The 23,215-nt window shown below is 42.2% G+C and overlaps 1 protein-coding gene across 1 annotated transcript; it reads left to right on the forward strand.

Annotated features, from left to right (window-relative positions):
• The first annotated feature begins 9,294 nt into the window (after positions 1-9,294).
• On the forward strand, positions 9,295-15,242 carry LOC129650950 (spermatogenesis-associated protein 31D4-like). Its single transcript, XM_055579713.1, has 3 exons — positions 9,295-9,492; positions 10,377-10,514; positions 11,106-15,242. The coding sequence occupies exons 1-3, from the start codon at positions 9,295-9,297 to the stop codon at positions 15,240-15,242; spliced, it is 4,473 nt and encodes a 1,490-aa protein (XP_055435688.1).
• The last annotated feature ends 7,973 nt before the right edge of the window (positions 15,243-23,215 follow it).

The raw sequence follows: 23,215 nt of genomic DNA on the forward strand, positions 1-23,215 counted from the left end.
AGCGAGTCAGATGAATCTGTTTCTGTGTTGTGGAAAAACAGAAGCCAGTAAATTAAAATTTTTGCTTAAGCTAGAGTTCAGGTTTTCTATTATCTGCAAGAGAAAGAGTCCCGTATGATAGAGTGATTGATATGCATATTTCCCTCTAATTCTCAATCAGCTTGCCAGTCATCTTTCCAAAACAGAGATCTGGGAAAAACATTCTTCTGGTTATGAAAACCTTAGCTTCCCACTGCCTTGATACAGAATTCAAGCTTCCTAAACCATCATTTAAAGTCTTTCACAACTGAGTACCCTTCTTTTTCACCCTTTTTTATTTTTTTGCTACTCTCATCCTCAAGTACATGCCTGATGCTTTAGGGTGATCAGACATACACTTTTATGTATGTTTTAGGTCTGCTTATATTCCCTTTGGCTGAATTGCATTTTCTCTTCCTACACTCTTTTCTGGTTTTCTAAGGATAGAAGCTTGAGAACATAAGGTATTCATTACTTTTAAATGTTAAGCATTATGCATCACCACCATTCCTGCTGATTCAAGGGCTAATTCGGAGAGTGTTGGCATAAGGGCAACTTGACACATCCAGACATTTGATAAAAACTGCATCTAGACCCCAAAGATTTCATTTCATAAGGAGTCTGACATGGTTATATTACCAAAATCTCAGAAAAACAACAAACTTAGATAAAGTGTGAGTTTAAGTTATGGCAAAAATAAATAAGAAATAAAAACATACATTTGCACCAGTATGTGTACACATGTTCATAGCAGCTTTATTCATAATAGTCAAAACTGGAAACAACCTAAATGTTCACCAACTGATTAATGTATAAACAGAATGTGGTATATCTGTACAATGGAATATTATTTGCCATATAAACAAATGAAGTATTGATACATATTACAACACCGACTAACCCTACAAACATTGTGTTAAGTGAAAGAAGCCATATATGAAAGGCCACATGTTGTATAATTCCATTTATATAAATGTACGGAATTGACAAATATATAGAAGAGGTGGCAAAAATACACAGAAGAACTATACAAAAAAGATCTTCATGACCAGATAATCATGATGGTGTGATCACTCACCTAGAGCCAGACATCCTGGAACGCGAAGTCAAGTGGGCCTTAGGAAACATCACTATGAACAAAGCTAGTGGAGGTGATGGAATTCCAGTTGAGCCATTTCAAATCTTAAAAGATGATGCTGTGAAAGTACCGCACTCAATATGCCAGCAAATTTGGAAAACTCAGAAGTGGCCACAGGACTGGAAAAGGTCAGTTTTCATTCCAATCCCGAAGAAAGGCAATGCCAAAGAATGCTCAAACTACCATACAATTGCATTCATCTCACATGCTAACAAAGTAATGCTCAAAATTCTCCAAGCCAGGCTTCAACAATATGTGAACTGTGAAATTCCTGATGTTCAAGCAGGATTTAGAAAAGGCACAGGAACCAGAGATCAAATTGCCAACATCTGTTGGATCATCAAAAAAGCAAGAGAGTTCCAGAAAAACATCTATTTCTGCTTTAGTGACTATGCCAAAGCCTTTGACTATGTGGATCACAATGAACTGTGGAAAAATTCTGAAAGAGATGGGAATACCAGACCACCTGACCTGCCTCCTGAGAAATCTGTATGCAGGTCAGGAAGCAACAGTTAGAACTGGACATGATTGAGCCACTAAACTGAGGGCTGGGGAGAGTGAAGAGATCGAAAGGTGAAGGCTAAGTGTAGCAGAGTGTCTTTTTTAGAGTGATAATAACAGAAGACTCTACACATGGACATCACCAGATGGTCAACACCGAAATCAGATGGATTATATTCTTTACAGCCGAAGATGGAGATGCTCTATACAGTCAGCAAAAACAAGACCAGGAGCTGACTGTGGCTCAGATCATGAACTCCTTATTGCCAAATTCAGACTTAAATTGAAGAAAGTAGGGAAAACCACTAGACCATTCAGGTCTAAATCAAAATCAAATTCCTTATGATTATACAGTGGAAGTGAGAAATAGATTTAAGGGACTAGATCTGATAGAGCACCTGATGAACTATGGACGGAGGTTCATGATACTGTACAGGAGACAGGGATCAAGACATCCCCATGGAAAAGAAATGCAAATAAGCAAAATGGCTGTCTGGGGAGGCCTTACAAATAGCTGTGAAAAGAATAGAAGCGAAAAGCAAAGGAGAAAAGGAAAGATATAAGCATCTGAATGCAGAGTTCCAAAGAATAGCAACGAGAGATAAGAAAGCCTTCCTCAGTGATCAATGCAAAGAAATAGAGGAAAACAACAGAATGGGAAAGACTAGAGATCTCTTCAAGAAAATTAGAGATATCAAGGGAACATTTCATGCAAAGATGGGCTCGATAAAGGACAGAAATGGTATGGACCTAACAGAAGCAGAAGGTATTAAGAAGAGGCAGCAAGAACACACAGAAGAACTGTACAAAAAAGATATTCACAACCCAGATAATCACGATGGTGTGATTACTCACCTAGAGCTAGACATCCTGGAATGTGAAGTCAAGTGGGCCTTAGAAAGCATCACTACAAACAAAGCTAGTGGAGGTGATGGAATTCCAGTTGAGCTATTTCAAATCCTGAAAGATGATGCTGTGAAAGTACTGCACTCAATATGCCAGCAAATTTGGAAAACTCAGCAGTGGCCACAGGACTGGAAAAGGTCAGTTTTCATTCCAATCCCAAAGAAAGGCAATGCCAAAGAATGCTCAAACTACCGTACAATTGCACTCATCTCACACGCTAGTAAAGTAATGCTCAAAATTCTCCAAGCCAGGCTTCAGCAATACGTGAACTGTGAAATTCCAGATGTTCAAGCTGGTTTTAGAAAAGGCAGAGGACCAGAGATAAAACTGATAACATCCGCTGGATCATCGAAGGAGCAAGAGAGTTCCAGAAAAACATCTATTTCTCCTTTATTGACTATGCCAAAGCCTTTGACTGCGTGGACCACAATAAATTGTGGAAAATTCTGAGAGATGGAATACCAGACCACCTGATCTGCCTCTTGAAAAACCTATATGCAGGTCAGGAAGCAACAGTTAGAACTGGACATGGAACAACAGACTGGTTCCAAATAGGAAAAGGAGTATGTCAAGGCCTGCTTATTTAATTTATATGCAGAGTACATCATGAGAAACGCTGGGCTGGAAGAAGCACAAGCTGGAATCAAGATTGCCAGGAGGAATATCAATAACCTCAGATATGCAGATGACACCACCCTTATGGCAGAAAGTGAAGAGGAACTCAAGAGCCTCTTGATGAAGGTGAAAGTGGAGAGTGAAAAAGTTGGCTTAAAGCTCAACATTCAGAAAACGAAGATCATGGCATCTGGTCCCATCAGGTCATGGGAATTAGATGGGAAAACAGTGCAAACAGTGTCAGACTTTATTTTTTGGAGCTCCAAAATCACTGCAGATGGTGATTGCAGCCATGAAATTAAAAGATGCTTACTCCTTGGAAGGAAAGTTATCAACCTAGATAGCATATTAAAAAGCAGAGAGATTACTTTGACAACAAAGGTCCATCTAGTCAAGGCTATGGTTTTTCCAGTGGTCATGTATGGATGTGAGAGTTGGAATGTGAAGAAAGCTGAGCACCAAAGAATTGATGCTTCTGAAGTGTGGTGTTGGAGAAGACTCTTGAGAGTCTCTTGGACTGCAAGGGTATCCAACCAGTCCATTCTAAAGGAGATCAGTCCTGGGTGTTCTTTGGAAGGACTGATGCTAAAGCTGAAACTCCAGTACTTTGGCCACCTCATGTGAAGAGCTGACTCGTTTGGAAAAGAATCTGATGTTGGGAGGGATTGGGGGCAGGAGGAGAAGGGGACGACAGAGGATGAGATGGCTGGATGGCATCACCGACTCAATGGATATGAGTTTGAGAGAACTCCGGGAGTTGGTTATGGACAGGGAGGCCTGGCGTGCTGCAGTTCATGGGGTCGCAAAGAGTTAGACACAACTGAGCGACTAAACTGAATGATAAAAATGTTCTCAAATTGATTGTAATGATGGATGCACAACATTGTGAATATACTAAAAGTCATCGAATTGTACACTTTTAATGGGTGAATTATATGGTATGTGAACTATGCCTCAATAATGTGGTCTTTAAAAACAGTTTAGAGGAGCTGTATTCATAAGTGTCAAAACTGAGAAGAAACAAGATATCCAGTTGAATGGATAAATCAACTGTGGTACACCCAGGTAATTGAATAGTATTAAGCACAAAAAGAAATGAGCTATTAAGCCACAAAAATACATGCAGGTAGCTTAAATGCATATTACTAAGTGAAAGAAGCCAATCTGAAAAGGCTACATGCATACTATATGATTTAAACTATATGACATTCTGAAAAGGCAAAACTCTGGAGACAGTAAAAAGGTTGGTGGTTGCCAGGGGGTGTAGGATGGGGTGACTAGGCAGAGCATGGAGGATTTCTAGGGCAGTGAAACTACACTGTATGATACTGCAGTGGTGGATACATGCCATTAGACACTTGTCTAAACTCATGCAAGCTATGGGCTCTGGGTGATAATGATGTGTCAGTGTAGGTTTGGTTGGAACAAATGTCCCACTGCGGTGCTGGAAGCTGATAGTGGGAGAGGCTGTGTGTGTGGGTGGAGGGGTATGAGGAGGGTCAGATCACACATGGGAACTCTTTTCTGCTCAAATTTGCTATCAACCTTAAACTCCTCTAAAAAATAAAAGTCTGAAGGAAGAAGACAAGGAGGATGAGGAGAAAGGGGGTAAAGAACAGAAAAAAGGCCAGGGGAAGGAGGGAGAGGAGGAGGTGATGACCTCACAAGGCCCATCTCAGTTGGCACCAACTCTGAAATTTTCCCTGCCTTTTCTCGTTTCCCTTCTGGTGGATTAATTGCTCTCTTATCTGTATTTTTATTATGCTCTTAAAAAAAACCCATGTATTTATTTATTTGGCTGTGCTGGGTCTTAGTTGTGACACACAGGATCTTTAGTTGTAGCATGTGAACTCTTAGTTGCAGCATGTGGGATCTGGTTTCCCTGACCAGGGATAGAACCTGAGCCCCATGCGTGGTGAGCTCAGAGTCTTAGCCACCCGACCACCAGAGAAGTACCTCATTGTGTTCTTATTCTACTTCTTTTATCATATCACTTTATTATAGTTGTTTTCAGGTCTTACTTACTGAACTCTGACCAGTCTGAGGGCAGAGGCAATGACTCATTTTCTTGATATTTCTACTAGAAATACGACAAGAGTTCAATGACAGTATGGTGTGTGTATGAATGAAGAACATCTTAAAGCTACTGATTTAAGTGCAGTTTTAAAGGATCCTTCCCTAGAATCTGTTTTTCTTCAGGTTTTTTGGTAACCTAAAGATAATTCCCTCCATCCCTGGGACAGTGACCAGGATGTGAATGAGAGTACTGAGGACATGCGACAATCCTAAATGAATGACATCACTACTGAGTCTCCTCCAATAGCAGCACATTACTCTAGTAGAGTTTTTGGAAAATACTCCCCCTTGGTGATAACATAACTATGTCCAGCCTGAAATCTGGGAGCAGGCTTCTGTGTGGTGACGCAGGTCAACTGGGAAGATGTCATTGGGTAGAGAGGAGAAGATCTCTCTCTACTGAAAGTCAGCACTGCCACCTCAGGATGGCTACCTGAAATGTTCTAGTGAGAGCTTTATTACAAGGGTTTGGTGTTGCTGCTGCTGCTACTGCCAAGTCGCTTCAGTCGTGTCCGACTCTGTGCGACTCCATAGACGGCCTCCTACCAGGCCCCTCTGTCCCTGGGATTCTCCAGGCAAGAACACTGGAGTGGGTTGCCATTTCCTTCTCCAATGCATGAAAGTGAAAAGTGAAAGTGAAGTCGCTCAGTCGTGTCCGACTCTTAGCGACCCCATGGACTGCAGCCTACCAGGCTCCACTGTTCATGGGATTTGCCAGGCAAGAGTACTGGAGTGGGGTGCCATTGCCTTCGTATGGCCAAAATGTATGAAATGTGTTCCTGGAAGGGAGGACATTTTAAAATTTATTCCTTACCATGAATCATATGAAATAGAATTCTTGAAAGCAGGTTTTAAGAGGACAATAGAGAAAACCTATCAAGATACTGGTGCTAAGAATGAAAAGGAAAAGGTACATAAGAGGGGATAGGGTGCCAAATATAGTTTTCTTTACTTTCCAAATTTGGCAACATTTCATGGACAAAGTGAATATTCTCAGTCCCATAACCAGCTTTAATTTTAGGACGAGGGAATATTTTTTAAGAAGTCACTTATTTCTCCTTTTTAAAATAGAAGCATTGGGAAGGTGAGGAATTTGGTAGTCAGGGCTCTACTACTTACTTGTTGAATGATCTAGGGAAGTCACTTCCCCCTCTGAGCTTCAATTTTTTCATTGATAAAATGGCATAATAGTACCTGTTCTGTTTATATCACAGGATGTTTGTGAAAATCCACTGAGATCACTGAATGCAAAATGTTTTATAACTTAGACAAATTTATAATTGATATTAGTCTAAGAAGGATAAGTGCTATAAACCTCTCCTACTGAATATCAATGGAGTTCATTTGTGGTTGGTACAAAAAGTTAAAAACAAACTTAAAAAACATTGTACATTTAATCCTTTGTTTCTTTAAATTTTGAAGGAGTTTCTATCAGATTCTGAAAAGGAATCATTAACATTTTGGGAAAAGCCTTTTTATTGAAATTTCTTGTAGGTATAACATAAGGCATACAAATGTATGTAGGAATTCCTAAGCAACAGGTGCTCTTTTAGAATAGAAAAGTTTTTAACCATCTTCTCAAAGAATCATTAATTTGTATCAGAAAATTGGAGAGGGTAGGCATGCAAGGATACTTTCCTAAGGAGCATAATATGTCTGGGCAGTTACCACCCACAGCGTCTATCCCTTCTCTGGTCTATTCCAGAGATCACTTGGCAATTCACAAATGCCATGGGGACCTCACCTGTGCAGTTATATAAATCTTGACCTGTCAGGGCTTTTCCCTAAAACTGTACCATAATGTCCTTAAGGACTGAGACCAGGACTTACAGGTACTTGTGTCTCCTACTTTCCAGCAGTAAATATTTATTAAATGAAAACTAGACTGAGGCTGCATATCAAGGCGAGAAGGAAGTAGCCCCTCTTTGCCGATTTTATACTCAGGGCAGGTTACCTGTTCCTGCATAATTGAAAGAAGACTCTGGAGGTTTGAAGGCTGTCTCACCCCTTCACAGGAGATAAGTAACTGTATTAGGCCATGGGTGTTAAATAAAGGGCATCACAGTTTAAGAAAGTCATGAGAAATTAGGAGACAGTTCAGAGGACAGCTGTTATGAAGATAAAGAGATTAGAAAGGAAGATGTAGAAAGAAGGGAAGGAAATACTGGTATTATTTAAACCTTACAAGAGAAGCCTGAAAAAAAGCATGGTTAGTTGTTGATTTTCAACATATATAGGGATGCTTAAATAGAGCAGAGCTTTTAAACCATTGTGTGTATGTGTGTGTGGTGGGGGAAAGGCACTCTTTGGAAAAGATTATATTTATAGGGCCCACAAAGACAATCAGGTAAGGCTGTCAAGACTTGATTTCGCCCTAAGTTTTGATACTCCTAGGTCCCACCCTGTCACTATGGGACTTAGCGTGTAACCTGTATCACCATTCTGACAGAATGTTTGTGTCCCACCAAATTCATATGTTGAAATCCTATACCCAATATGATGGCATTAGTAGATGAGGCCTTTGGGAGGTGATTTGATCATAACAGTGGAGGCTTCATGAATGGAATTAGTGCTCTTCTTATAAAAGAGACCTCACAGAGCTCTCTTACTCTCTGTTTCTGTCATGTGAAGTTGCAGAGAGATGACAGCTGTATCACCAGGAAGTGGGTCTCACCAGACACAGAATCTGCTGTTGCCTTCATTTTGAACTCTCCAGCTTTCAGAACTATGAGAAATAAGTATGTGTTGTTTAAGCACAAAGTCAAATGTATTTTGTTACAGTTGCCCAAAATGACTAGGACAGGGGTTTGTATACATGTTAGGAAATTGATGTAGAGTGCAGGACTGTCTGTATTTTAGGTAGAATAAAAAAAAGTAGAGTTAAAATAAAAGATGAAAGACTGAAGTGAAGAAACACTTTATTCTTAGATTTGAAAACACCAGGTTGGTTTGTCAAAGGGTATGTGTGTCTGTGTGTGTCTAGTATGTCCTAAAAATCTTTATGCAGCTTAACCTTTACTAACTTTAGAAAAATAACTGCTACAGACTTATCCTCAAGATCATGTGAAAGTTTATTTACATTTATCTTATAGGGACTAGTTTTGTGAATATTGAATGGTGAATTATTCATTTCAATTATTTGAGTCACACCCCACTGACTCAAGATGGTAAAGGCTGACTGAAACAAAAAACAAATTTTCCCATTTAACATTCACAAAACTATATAAAAGAACTTTTAAGTTCTATATCTGGGTTCCTGTAGCAAAAACATTCTGTAGGAAAGATGGATTTAAGGACATATATGATCCTGAGGCTTCCCTGGTAGCTCAGTTGGTAAAGAATCCACCTGCAATGCAGGAGACCCTGGTTTGATTCCTGGGCAGGGAAGATCTGCTGGAGAAGGGATGGGCTACCCATTCTGGTATTCTTGGGTTTCCCTGGTGGCTCAGCTGGTAAAGAATCCGTCTGCAATGTGGGAGACCTGGATTTGACCCCTGGGTTGGGAAGATCCACTGGAGAAGGGAAAGGCTACCCACTCCAATATTGTGGCCTAGAGAATTCCATGGACTGTCACAAAGAGTTGGACACAACTGAGTGACATTTATTATGATGATGATGATGATCCTGAGTGTAAAAGTGTACAAGCAAAAATTCCAGACAGTATTTTAAGGCAGTGGAACTGGTGAGACCCAAGTCAAGTTTCTCAAACAGTAAAGGGATCCTAGGTAATATTTGGGTTATGGATGGGATAGGCAGAAAATTTTATTAATGTGAATATATGAAGCCATGAAAGGTTGGAGTTGGAAAATATGATGGCAGGGTAGGGCAGAGGGACCTGGAAGGCCCAGGAGGGGTGGAGTTGTCTGCTAGGCTGGTGGATGGGGGAGGGGCGGTGGATGCATTCTCTTCATGTTGTCCCCTCCCCCACCCTCAGAAACCCTTTGTGACTCCTGAGTTCTCAGTGATGCAGGCTTGGGACTATATTCAAGTGACTGCACTCTCAGTGCTCAGTAATCTCAGTCAGCCTTGTGATTCAGACAATGGAATTCAGAAAATGGAATGTTCTCTCATTTTTGAATAGCCCTACTGACCCATGTCTGAGCTTTGGCTCCACCTCCTTGGATATTGACTCTGACCTCATTTTCCTGTGTGGGCTGGGGTTGTTCCTTCTGTTCCTGTGGTACCTGGTGGGGTTTCCATGTTTACCAACCTTCTGTAAAATTAAACGCATCCAAAAGGTAAGTAAGTAACCCTGGGTGCACCCCCAACAGAGATTCTTTATTGCTGTTTCCATTTCTATTCCACATTTTAAGATGAGTTTGGTTGGGTCAGAGAGACACCTAAGATAGGAATTTCAAGGAGAGGATAAAACTAGGCAGGGCCAGTGGTTCAGGGAGTACTAAGGCTTTCATTTGAAGCCCACAGACCAGCTGAGTGTTTGGAGGATTCCAGGAGAAAATCCCAAACAGTAATTCTGTGGCCCTGGGTTGGGTTATTTAGAGAGTTTTGGATCTCTGCAGGAGAACAGAGTTCCCCAATGCTTGATCATGAGTTACATTCTCCAGTCAGGCATCACTTGACCAAGCCTTCCTTTGTGCTGAGCTGGTCAGGGCAGCAGTGCTGAGCCTCTGAGAGCCTCCAGAGCAGAGGCTGAAGCCTGAGTTTTCAGGACCCAAAGTCCTATCTGAGGGACACAGATGTTGACTGTTAGCCTCAGATGCTATGCCCTCCTTAGGCAGGTGACTTCTGACTGAGACTATCAAGGGTGGGCTTCAGAGACAAAAGTCTTTCTTTGGGTTTTTTAAGGAAAAAAAAGTTGAAAACATTTTAAACCTTTAAAATTGACAAAAGGAAGGAACACAAAGATTAGAGTCATATTATTCCTGGATAATGAATATCTGAGTTTTCTAGAGAGGACTGAGAGAAATGAGCCCCAGCACTTCATTCTTTTCGTTTTCAGTGTCAGGGCAGAACCAGGAGGAGAAGGAAAGGTGTCACACTGAAAGGTAAGGCTCTGCCTGTTTCACTGGATCTCTCCAAGGGTGACCCTTCCTGCCTTTTCCATGAGATCCCAGGTCCGTGACTTCTGACGATGTCTGTGGCTAGATACCGTTTCTCTCAGAAACCAGAGGTATCTGGAGGGAGGCTCATGGGGAGGCAGTCCGAGCCTGAGACACTTCTTGGATTCCCTGTTATTCTCATGGCTCGGCATGAAGCCATGATGGACCTGGGCAATGGGTGTTTCCCCACAGGTGGCCATGTGAGATGTCAAGAGTCAGAACGTCTGTGTCCTGACTTTGTATAAGTCCTCTGACTTCCTGGATAACCAGATTGCTCTCTGAGGCCACACTGATCTCTGTGTTTCACATGGTGGTTTTGAGCATCACAGGAGATATAAGGCATGTGAAAGTACTACAAGTGAAGCAACATACATATAAAGTAATTGACCATTTGATCTCATCTACTAATTCTTGGGTCTTTCAGAGTCTAGTATCCCAAGGGTTTCCCATAAGGGGACTCTTACATTATACCTATGCTTCTACCTTCCTTACATGTAACCCACTCTCCTGGTTTCTCAGGTTGGAGATTTCACCAGATAGAAACAGAGGAAAAAACGAAGCTGATTTCTATTCTGAAAAGGTGACTAGTCTTTCCCCTTCTTTCCTGATCCCTCCTTAGTATGTTCTCTGCAATTCCTGGGATTCAGTGCAACCTACTGTAGTCACAGGACGGGGTAGCATAGGAATGAGTATGTGATGAAGGCCTTAAGGTGACAGTTATTGAGCATGTTGTGAAGTCAGGGATGTGGAGCAATATAAAGGGGCAGTAGGCTCCAGCCCACCCCTGCCAGGCCAGCAGGTCCCCCTTTCATTATTCTGGTCCTGGTTGCATCTTTGTACTTCCTGTCTCCTGCAGCCCCCTGGGCCGGCATGATGATACCATCCGCTTTCGTCAGCTCTTATGTCCAGATCCCTTCTGTGATGTGTGTAATAATGCAACTGCTGAAGTCAATTGGCTGCTGTCCCCGGAGACCCTGGAAGATTCTGCTTCCTCTATGTCACCTTTGGCTTCCACAGCTCCTGTGGCCGATTCATCATTGACTCTGTCCCCTGCCTTCTCAGCAGTCTCTCCAGGAGATCTACTACCAGCCTCTCTGCCTGAGCCTTCCCCGTTGCCCCCCTCCATTCTTTCACCTAGCTCCATGACCCCTTTAGCTGACTTTTTGTCACCCTCACCATTGGGTCACACTCTGGCATTAGAGCCTTTTACTTCCTTGGATTCCGAATTCCCAGTAGATTATTCCTCACCCCAACCCCTTGCCTTTCCCCCTCTCTTACCACATGACATGCAGACAGCAGATCCTGTTCTCCCACCAGAGGCCACTTTGTCTCTGAATACCATCTTTTCCCTTGACCCCACTCTTTCCCATGATATCAACCGCTTATCAGATTTGTCCCAAGCAATGAAGCCCGCTGATTCTTTTGCACCACCAACTCTGTCTGTTTTACCACAGCCAGACTGCACTTTAACTGTCACTCAGTCTAAATCAATTGCTATCTTACTGACACCTGTTCCTGAGAATTTGCCTACAGAAAGCCCTGGCATGTTGTCCACTTATGTCCCAACACTCACAGGCATTGATCATTCAAGCCTGTCAATTTCAGACTTCTCCTGGTGGCAAGCTCATGCCAAAGACTTAATCCCTTCCACGTTGGCACAATGTGATTTCAATCAAGAGTTTCTTGCCCTCCACTCTTCAGAGGCCTCTTTTGGTGGAGACCCTGCAGCCAACCTCATAGAGCCTGGTAATCTCTCATGTCTCAGCCCTGATGTCCTGGCACTCCTGGAGAGACAAGTACAAAAGAGGAGCGATTTCCTGATGTGGAAAGAAAAGGAAAAGAAAAAAGATTCTTTTCCAGAACAATTGAGGCCAGACTATCAACTAAATTCCTCAGGGATAAAGTTAGAGTCAGTTGCTGATAAGCCTGTGCATCAACAACCCCCATATCCTAAGACCTTGGAGGAGCAATTACAGCAAAAACCTACCCAGCTCTTCTGGGGTCTCCCATCTCTACACAGTGAGTCCTTGCCCTCTGCTGTTCATGTCTCCAGTGACAATTCCTCAAACTTTATTTTCAATAGAAACTCAAATGCCTCTACAGGCCAAGAATCCCCAGGACTTCCCCATCCCCAACCTCTGTCCTTGCCTGAGATTCAGCCTGAATCCTTGCCTCAAACCCTGCCTCAATCTCAGCCCCTACCTCTCACTCAGGTCCAGTCCCAAGCTGACCCAAAATCCCCACTCCTGGTCACGCCACCCGGTCCTCTACCCCAGATTAGGATCTGTGGAGTGTATTTCCATAGACCTCAGAATGAATCAGAATCTCTCTCCTCATCTGAAATTCAACAGCTGGAATGGAACGTGTTGCAGAAACAACATGAAAGTTTGTGGGGTTTACCCTCTGTGATCCAAAGATCTCAGGAAGACTTTTGTCCATTAGCTCCTAACACTTCTCACCACCAGCACCCTCAGGCCCATGTTTCAGTCTCCATCCTTCCTGGGGAGTTTGTGCTCAGTGATGAACTTCGGAAGAAACTAGAGCATCACCTTCGAAAGAGGCTCATTCAACACCGGTGGGGCCTGCCCCGGAGAATCAGAGAGTCTGTGTCACTGATGTTGCCTCCAACTGGTTTTTTAGAGGCATCTAAATCAGAAAGCAGTGGTGGAGTCTCACTGATCTCTGTGTTTAAGGGTCAGAGTAGCAAACATGTAAATGTTGAATTGATTCAACCTGGAAGTTTCCATGAGAGAAGCTCGGAAATGCTCCAGCTAGAGAAAGATGTGGGGAAAGATCAGGAACATAGCCAAGAGAATGGACAGGAAGATCACCTGTTGAAAGACCCAAACAGCTCTTCAGATAAGGATCTGGGATATGACTCTGAGAAAAACATAAACATTCAGATCGTGAGTCTCTCAGAGAAAAATTTAAGGGTGTCAGCAGAGAGTCTACAACTTGAAAATGTCCTAAAAGTACATTTGAGTAAGAAGTTTGAGGAAATAAATGAGGGTCGACTTCCTGGGACTGTGCATAGTTCATGGCATGCCATCAAGCAAACATTGATTCTTTCTGCGAAATCCCACACCGAAATAAAAGAGAGAAGTTTGACATCATCAGTGGGTGAGTCCTATTCCTTGAATACCTTCCAGGACCTGACTTTTGTTGATCCCAGTGCACAGCAGATGCTGGAAGCACATATTAAAAGGTTTCGTATGAGGATGTTGTGGGGCCTTCCTTCCAAGGTCCTTGAATCCATACAAATTTTTAAACTGAAAGATGCCTCATCCCAGTCCTTGTCCCATGCCAGTTTTTCCTCCTCAACCAATTCGATTTCTGAGGCAGACTCCAAATTTGGGAGCTCCAAGTCCTTTAGAAGAAGCTCTCAATCTTTCCATGGAGACAAAGTGGGAACACTCTGCATCACAGGGAGAGGAAGTCATAGACAGGCGCAACTAGCTGACAGATATCCCCGAAAGCTGCTTGCAAAGCAATCTGGAGCCAGATATGAGCCAAAGTATAAGAGTGTGAGTTCCAGTGATAAAGGAAAAATGCAACAGGGCAAAAAGGTGGAGAAGTCAGAACCTGTTTCTATGCCCAAACTGTCTAGGGAGATATTCAAGGCTGAGGCGCTTGACACTCTTCAATTAAAAACGAATGACATGTTGACAACCAACAAGTCAGGGAGCTCCCAAATAACAAATGTGAATGAGAATAAAGTAGAAACTACTGTGACCACTAAAAGCCCCCCACCCAAACTACCAGTTCCCCTAGATCCTAAATGCTTATCCCTTAAAGAACAACTGTTCGATGAGTTAAAGTTTAGATTGGAGAAGAGGGAACAGAGCCAAGCTCAAGGTCAACCCACGGACATGTCCCTTGCTTCAGATAACTTGACTTATAAAGCTTCACTGACTCCTGCCCAGGGCGTCTCAGGTGGGGACACAGGAGAGTCCCAGGTGCTGCATGTCCACGTGGAGGACAGAGGAATCAGGATGGAACAGCAGCAGGAACCCTGGGTCCCTAAGCATGGCTTCCAGAGGTGCCAGGATAAGAATTTCCCACCAACTGTGAAGAGAGTGAGCTCCCCAGGGTGCAGAGCAGAAGAGCTAGGTGGAGGGGATGCAGGGCTGGGGACATCCCAGCTTAGGAGGACGAGTTTCCCTCCTCAAGAGACGGTACTAGAGGAGATGCTTGTGAGCAAGTCTTCTCAGACCTTTTCAAAGAAAGGACAGTCTCTTCCTGAAGGCCATATCAGAAAAAGAATGAAGCACTTTTTGCAGTGGCTTTATCCTGGGGAAAAATGCAAAAGGAAAGAAGATCCCCAGGAAAAGGGCAGCCCCATATCAAGTGTGCAGAGCAGAGGCCTAGTTAAAAGTAGAGCTGCTGCTACTGGATCAACAGAGGCTCAGAAAATCGTGACAGACATCGGGAAGTTCCTAGAGGAGAAACTGGGGTATCGGCATGCATTAGATGCCACTAGCTCTCAAGAGGACCCTCCTTCCCCGGTGCACTTTGGGCAATCTCAACAAAAGGCTGGAGTACAGGTCCACACAGAGCCTGTCCGGGGACATCCTTTCAACTCCAAGGCTCCCTCTAAAGTGACAAATACCAAGTCCTGCCACCAAGAAGCTATCTTAGCTGGCCAGAGCTATCCTCCAAGTACAAGACAGATCAGAAACAAGAAAAGACAGCCCCAGAAAGCTGTGGCATTTAAGGACCAGCAATTGTATCAGAAACATCCCCCACCAGTGCCCCACAGGGAGCCTGTGCCCCACCCAAGCCCCACCCACAGGTGTCAAGCTGGCCAGGCCCGTCCAGCTGTGCCCACCACTGCTGAAGGCACTGTGTTCAGAGATCTGTCTCTACTGTTTAGACAGAAAACACTTCTCCAGAATTTCCAAGGAGGAAAACTTCCCATCCAAAAATAATTCCTTCCTTGTGGAGAATGTTGATCCTTCCCAATAAATGTTTCTCTAATAGTAAGATGTCTTTTCTGTGTACTGTGTTGAGGGCATGGGTTTGGTAACTCAGGGATTATATTTAAGGGAAGAATATAGTTTTGCTCTTACTTACTGCTTCCTTTGGCTTTGGTGCAAAGGTGACCAGCCCTCTGGAGTTCTTGTTGAGAAATAGATACCATGTACTCCCCACTCCCACCCTCTGCAAAAGACCATTTCCTTCTTGATGACATTTGAGGAGATGGGCTTTGTCTCCTGCCTCTTAGCTTAGCCTTAAAGAAAATGTATAGTAGACCACACACCTCCTTCACTGAATGTTTTACATCCTTTAGAGAAGTAGGAAAGACAGGTCTTCTATATCTGAAGAGGCTTAAGGGCGGGTTTACTTTCTGAAAATATTCCTGAAGAAGAAATAGATCTTAATCATTATTGAGAACTCAGTGACCAGAGGCTCCTACATGGAGCTGAATCCCTTGAATGGCAGTGTTTGGGTGTGGATGTTACTGTACTGGATGCTGGGCTGGTTGCCAAAGGGTCCAGGAATAGCATAAAACCTGCTTAAGAATCTGTTTCACGTGGGTCATGTTAATGTAATGTGCTGGTCAGGAAAGCATACTTTAAACTTGACATTGAGGTTTCCCTATGAGAAAGACACTTTGGGGAAGTAGTTCCCTTCCTTGGGTATTTTTTTCAGGCTGCTCAATTGATGAATTTTTTTTACAGAGCAAAATCACCACTCAGCTGTCAGTGGTAGGAATGTTGACTAGGCAGTCACCTATCTTCCAGGGTAAAGTACAGCTGAGAGTAAGGAAAAGATGTCTTAAAGTGAGACATCTTAAAGAATGTACTTGCTGGTGGAACAAAGGTTAATGCCTCATTATTCCCATACTGTGACCCTGTCCTGCTCCCCTACTCCTCAATCTGATCCAAGCACCACATGCTTGAGGCTGACCAGAGAACAGCACAGCACACTGATGCTTTATACCAGAAAGGCATGAGGGCATCTTAGAGTACTGAAATAGCATCTCCAAGGATGTCATCAAGATGGCATCCCCCTCTTTGGGGAAGGTGATGAAGGTGATTATGGTGCTTTCCTTCCATCTATGTTTGATGGCAATATACAAGATACTGCCCTTACCCTTAGTGCGTATAGTTCACCAATCAGGATTAAGTGCCACCTTTAATATTAATAGTCTTGGTGGAGCCATGGTAGACCTCCCCCAGAATACCTGCAGCTCATGAACCAGAGGTGAGTCCTAGAACTATGCCCTGGGGTTATAGATATTTGGGGTTCACCATGGACCTTTTTTTGGCCAAGGCTGCACACACACCCACCCTTACAAGGAGGTCTAGAGAGGGAGGACAATTCCACTTGTGCAGACTGGGACTCAAAAATCTGGTGAGTAGCCTAGTGAACACTTAAGATAGTTTTTCCAGAAAGACTTGTGGATGCTGGGTGTTAAAACAAAAAACTAAACTAAAATAAATGTCCACTACAGCCTTCTCTCAGTACTTTTATCTTATCCAGAGTTATGACATTGATCCTACAATATCTTAAGCTTATGGTCACAGAAAGAAGGCAGATTCTGTGGAGGCCCTGGGAGAGGGACAAAAGGTGGGATGGGGCCTAGGGTGGGGAACATGAGGAGGTGAGGAGCAGTGGAGGGCACTGACCTCCATGTAGATACACCTGTCAATAACCCAGCTTCCCTATTCCTACAATATCTCATTTCTACTTCCATCCCAGTGCAGTCACTGCACACTGTAGAGCTTATTACTAGAAACACTTCTGCCATCTGGAATAATAGTCTGACATGCCACCCTTTGGCCTCATCCCCCTTATCCTTCCAGCTTATAAACCACTTGCTAATTTTTCAGCATCAGGTCATTTTCCCACTTACTCTTCATCTGTCCATCAAGCTCTTGCTTCTTTTTCTTCTTCTCCAAGGTAGGTTTGATGGTCTCTCATGTAAGCAACATTTAAAAAGCTCTACTACAAACAGGCCCCATCCAATCACCTTTAATCCTTCCTGCCTGGCAAAATTAACTCTCTCTGCTTTTTTCAGATTCCTATAAGTAGCAGATCACTATTGGATTAAATCTCACAATCAGGTCTACTGATGCCACAATAAATTCAGCCCTAACACTACTTGGAAATAATGCATTCATTCCTCAAATTCTTATATCATGCTTACTATCAGGTGAACAAAACAAATGGAGCTTAGCTGTTTCCTAAGTCCATTTTCTCTCCAATGCTACTCAAATCTATTTCAAATCTCCTTTACTTTTTTCAAATCTCCACTTGTTCAGCAGTTGTGCCAAACCACATTCATAGAGGAACTAGTAGCCATGAGATGGGAACTTTTCATCAAAAACCCTAATAAAAACAAACCCCCAAACCCACTCTCCAATTTCTACTTTCCTTCTTCTTTCCTGTTACATGGAAATAAGTTTTTCTCCCCCAACCTCAAAGGAATTACATCTCCTGAGATTTTCATATTGAGACAGCTAAACTCTAGTCTTGATGGACTGATTCAACCTGGCCAGGAATCCTTTTGTTCCCTCCTTTTCCTTATGAGTTACTCAACATCTTTTATTATTTTCAAAGCTTTTCATATAAAAATGTTTAAATGTGCACAAAAGCAGAATACTGTAACATCCCATATATCCCTCACCCAACTTTCATAATTATCATTGGCATGTGTGATATGTCCCATCTTTTACACTATGATTAAAGTGTAAAAGCCCATTTAAACCTCTTCTTATCTACCTCTTAGATATATGCTATATGCCCAATTAAAGCTCTCATAATTCTTTGATCTTTATAACCTGTGGTAACTCTTATTCACAACAGATGTACACAGCACTGGTTACAAAAAGGCATTGTGCTTTATAGGCTCTGGCAATCAGTTCTGCTCAGCGTTTTAGTCAACGCCAAGGAGTCATTTGAGTGGATCCCTCCTTCAACCCCATTCAAGAAGCAATCTTATAAACCAAATTGAGCACACAGTATTGCTGTCCCCTAATCACACAGTAACTATAACATGCAAAAAGTACAGAAGTATTAAACTGTGCATATTGATAAAGATTTGACATTGCTATCAGTTCAGTTCAGTTGCTCAGTTGTGTTCAACTATTTGCGACCCCATGGACTGTAGCACTCCAGGCTTCCCTGTCCATCACCAACTCCCAGAGCTTGCTTAAACTCATGTCCATTGAGTCCATGATGCCATCCAACCAGCTCATCCTTTGTCGTACCCTCTCCTCCTTCCCTCAATCTTTCCCAGCAACAGGGTCTTTTCCAATGAATCAATTCTTAGCATCAGGTGGCCAAAGTATTGGAGTTTCAGCTTCAACATCAGTCCTTCCAATGAATATTTGGGACCAATTTCCTTCAGGATTGACTGGTTTGATCCCTTGTGATTCAAGAGACTCTCAAGAGTCTTCCCCAACACCACAGTTCAAAAACATCAATTCTTTGGCACTCAGCTTTCTATATAGCCCAACTCTCACATCCATACATGACTACTGGAAAAACCATAGCTTTGACCAGATGGATCTTTGTTGGAAAAGTAATGTCTTTGCTTTTTAATATGCTGTCTAGGTTGGTCACAGATTTTCTTCCAAGGAGCAAGCATCTTTTAATTTCACGGCTGCAATCACCATCTGCAGTGATTTTGGAGCCCAAGAAAAAGTCTGTAATGGTTTCCATTGCTTCCCCATCTATTTGCCATGAAGTGATGGGACTGGAAGCCATGATCTTTGTTTTTTGAATGTTGAGTTTTAAGCCAACTTTTTCACTCTCCTCTTTAACTTTCATTAAGAGGCTCTTCAGTTCTTCACTTTCTGCCATAAGGGTGGTGTCATCTGCGTATCTGAGGTTATTGATATTTCTCCTGGCAACCTTGATTCCAGCTTGTGCTTCATCCAGCCTGGCATTTTGCATGATGTATTCTGCACTTAAGTTTAAAGCAGGGTGACAGTATACAGCCTTGATGTACTCCTTTCCCAATTAGAAAGCAGTCCATGTTCCATGTCCGGTTCTAATTGTTGCTTTTTGACCACATACAGATTTCTCAGGAGGCAGGTAAGGTGGTTTGATATTCACATCTCTTTAAGGATTTTCCACAGTTTGTTGTGATCCACACAGTCAAAGGCTTTGGAATAGTCAATAAAGCAGAGAAGTAGATGTTTTTCTGGAACTCTCTTGCTTATTCAACGATCCAACAGATGTTGGCAATTTGATCTCTGGTTCCTTTGGCTTTTCTAAACCCAGCTTGAACATCTTGAAGTTCATAGTTCATGTACTGCTGAAGCCTGGCTTGGAGAATTTTGAGCATTACTTTGCTAGCCTGTGAGATGAGTGCCATTGTGCAGTAGTTGCAGCATTCTTTGGCATTGCCTTTCTTTGGGATTGGAATGAAAACGGACCTTTTCCAGTCCCGTGGCCACTGCTGAGTTCTCCAAATTTGCTGGCATATTGAGTCCAGCACATTCACAGCATCATCTTTTAGGATCTGAAATAGCTCAACTGGAATTCCATCACCTCCAAGCTTTGTTCATAGTGATGCTTCCTAGATGAATTCACATTCCAGGATGTCTGGCTCTAGGTGAATGATCATAGCATCGTGGCTAGCTGGGTCATGAAGATCTTTTTTGTATAGTTCTTCTATGTATGCTTGCCACCTCTTCTTAATATCTTCTGCTTCTGTTAGGTCTATACCATTTCTGTCCTATTTTATGCCCATCTTTGCATGCAAAATTCCCTTGGTATCTCAATTTTCTTCAAGAGATTTCCAGTCTTTCCCATTCTATTGTTTCCCTCTATTTCTTTGCATTGATTACTGAGGAATGCTTTCTTATCTCTCCTTGCTATCTTTGGAACTTTGCATTCAATTGGTTATATGTTTCCTTTTCTCCTTTGCCTTTAGCTTCTCTTGTCAGCTATCTGTAAGGCCTTCTCAGACAACCATTTTGCCTTTTTGCATGTCTTTTTCTTGGGGATGGTCTGATCACTGCCTCCTGTACAATGTCACAAACCTCCATCCATAGTTCTTCAGGCACTCTATCAGATCTAATCCCTTGAATCTGTCTGTCCCTTCCACTGTATAATTGTAAATGATTTGATTTAGGTCATACCTGAAAGGTCTAGTGGTTTTCCCTAATTTCTTCAATTTAAGTCTGAATTTGGCAATAAGGAGTTCATGATTTGAGTTCAGGATCAGCTCCTGGTTTTGTTTTTGCTGACTGTATAGAGCTTCTCCATCTTCGGCTGCAAAGAATATAATCAATCTGATTTTGGTACTGACCATCTGGTGATGTCCATGTGTAGAGTCTTCTCTTGTGTTGTTAGAAGAGGGTGTTTGCTATGACCAACCAGTGCATTCTCTTGGCAAAATTCTGTTAGCCTTTGCCCTGCTTCATTTTGTATTTCAAGGCCATACTTGCAGTTACTCCAGGTATCTCTTGACTTCCTACTTTTGCATTTCAGTCCCCTATGATGAAAAGGACATCTTTTTTTGGTGTTAGTTCTAGAAGGTCTTGTAGGTATTCATATAACCATTGAACTTCAGCTTCTTCAGCATTAGTGGTTGGGGCATAGACTTGGATTACTGTGATACTGAATGGTTTGACTTGGAAATGAACAGAGATCATTCTGTTGTTTTTGAGACTGCACCCAAGTACTGCATTTTGGACTCTTTTGTTGACTATGAGGGCTACTCCATTTCTTCTAAGGGATTCTTGCCTACAGTAGTAGATATAATGGTCATCTGAATTAAATTCACCCATTCCAGTCCATTTTAGTTCATTGATTCCTAAAATGTCGATGTTCACTCTTGCCATCTTGTTTGACCACTTCCAATTTACCTTGATTCATGGACCTAACATTCCAGGTTCCTATGAAATACTGTTTTCTATAGAATCAGATTTTACTTCTATCACCAGTCACATGCAAAACTGGGTTTTTGCTTTGGCTCTGTCTCTTCATTCTTTTTGGAGTCATTTCTCCACTCTTCTCCAGTAGCATACTGGGCACCTACCAACCTGGGGTGTTAATCTTTCATGTCATATCTTTTTGCCTTATCATACTGTTCATGCGCTTTCAAATACATACAACAAAATATTTTTCTTGTCACACAGTTAAAATGAGCTACTGTGTTATGATTAAACATAGTAGATCAAATACACTTGCTTATTATTATAATATCTTCTCAAATACCATTAAAAGAGTAGATGAAAAGAGGCTCAACATCACTAGCCATCACGGAAATGAAAACCAAAGTTGCTATGAGATAACATTTCACACACACAGGAATGGCTATAATCAAAAAGTCAGATTCGAACAACTGTTAGTGAGAATTAAAAAAAACTTGAACCCTGATACACTGCTTCTGGTAATGAAAACTGGGGCAAATGTTTTGGAAAACAGTCTGGCAGTGCCTCAGAATATTAAACATAGAGTTACCATGAAAGAAGTGAAAGTGAAAACTGCTCAGTTGTATCAGACTCTTTGTGACCCCATGGACGATACAATCCATGGAATTCTCCAGGCCAGAATACCAGAGTGGGTAGCCTTTCCCTTCTCCAGAAAATCTTCCTAACCCAGGGATCGAACCCAAGTCCCCCACATTGCAGGTGGATTCTTTACCAGCTGAGCCATCAGGGAAGCCCAGAGTTACCATGTGACCCAGCAATTCCACTTCTAGGTATAATATATAATCAAGAGAAATGAAAATATATGTCCGCAAAAAACCTGTAAACAAATGTCTATAGCAATTGTATTCATAAGAGTTAATGGTAGAAATAACCCAAATGTCCATCAACTGATGAATAGGTAAATCAAATACGTTCTATCTATGCAGTTAATATTATTTTGGCATAAAAAGCCATAAACTGATACATGTTTCAACATGGCTGAACTGTGAAAACATTATGCTAATGAAAGAAGCCAGTCACAAATGACTACATATGACTCCATTCATATGAAATATCCAATTAGGGAAACCAAGACAGAACAGAACATAGATTATTGGTTGCTTAGAGCTGCAAGATGGGGGAAGGGGATTATGAGGCTAAAGGTTATGAGGTTCTTTTTAAAGCCATGAAAATATTTTAAAAATTGACTGTAGTAATGCACATATCTGAGTATAATAAAAATCAAGGAATTACACACTGTAAATGAGTGAATTGTATGGTGTGCTGTAGTGTGTGCTTAGTCGCTCAGTCATGTCCAACTCTTTGTGATTCCATGGACTGTAGCCCTGCCAAGCTTCTCTGTCCATGGGGATTCTCCAGGCAAGAATATTGGAGTGGGTTGCCATGCCCTCCTCCAGGAAATCTTCCCAACCCAGGGATTGAATCCTGGTCTCCTGCACTGTGGGCAGATTCTATACCATCTGAGCCACTAGGGAAGCCCAAGAATACTAGAGTGGGTAGTCTATCCCCTATCCAGGAGAACTTTCTGACTCAGGAATCGAAATGGGGTCTCCTGCATTGGAGGCGGATTCATTACCAGCTGAGCTACCCGGGAAGCCCTAATTGTATGGTATGTGTGAACTGTGTTTCAATAAACTGTAGAAACAAAGGATTCCAAAGAAGTGCTTGAGGATGACAAGAAGGAGAGAGGATATGGCAATAGATGTCAACACATTTTTGGAAGATGGAAATCTGGCGGAGGAATGGTAACTGACAAGCAGAAGAGGCAAAGTACTGGCAAACCAATTCACACCACAAAATCCTGGAAGATGAATGACCTGGTGGCACCAGATAAGAAAAATCAGCGGATCCAAGCTGTAAACGTGTTGACCATTTTTTTTGTTCTGCATTGGGTATAATTAAAATTTTTGTGGGGGGTGGTACTCTTCTTCAACATTTTCTAAAATCCTGTCGAAATGTGCAGAGGATCCCAGATGTCTTGCTGGGGACAGAGCCTGAGATAACTT

Source organism: Bubalus kerabau, chromosome 4, assembly GCF_029407905.1.
Source record: "Bubalus kerabau isolate K-KA32 ecotype Philippines breed swamp buffalo chromosome 4, PCC_UOA_SB_1v2, whole genome shotgun sequence".
Classification (NCBI taxonomy): domain Eukaryota; kingdom Metazoa; phylum Chordata; class Mammalia; order Artiodactyla; family Bovidae; genus Bubalus; species Bubalus kerabau.

Coding starts and splice junctions, on each gene's coding strand:
- LOC129650950 (XM_055579713.1), top strand. CDS start 9,295: ATGGAATTCAGAAAATGGAATGTTCTCTCATTTTTGAATAGCCCTACT. Junction 9,493..10,376: donor AAATTAAACGCATCCAAAAG/GTAAGTAAGTAA, acceptor CGTTTCTCTCAG/AAACCAGAGGTATCTGGAGG. Junction 10,515..11,105: donor GTTTCCCCACAGGTGGCCAT/GTGAGATGTCAA, acceptor CACCCCTGCCAG/GCCAGCAGGTCCCCCTTTCA.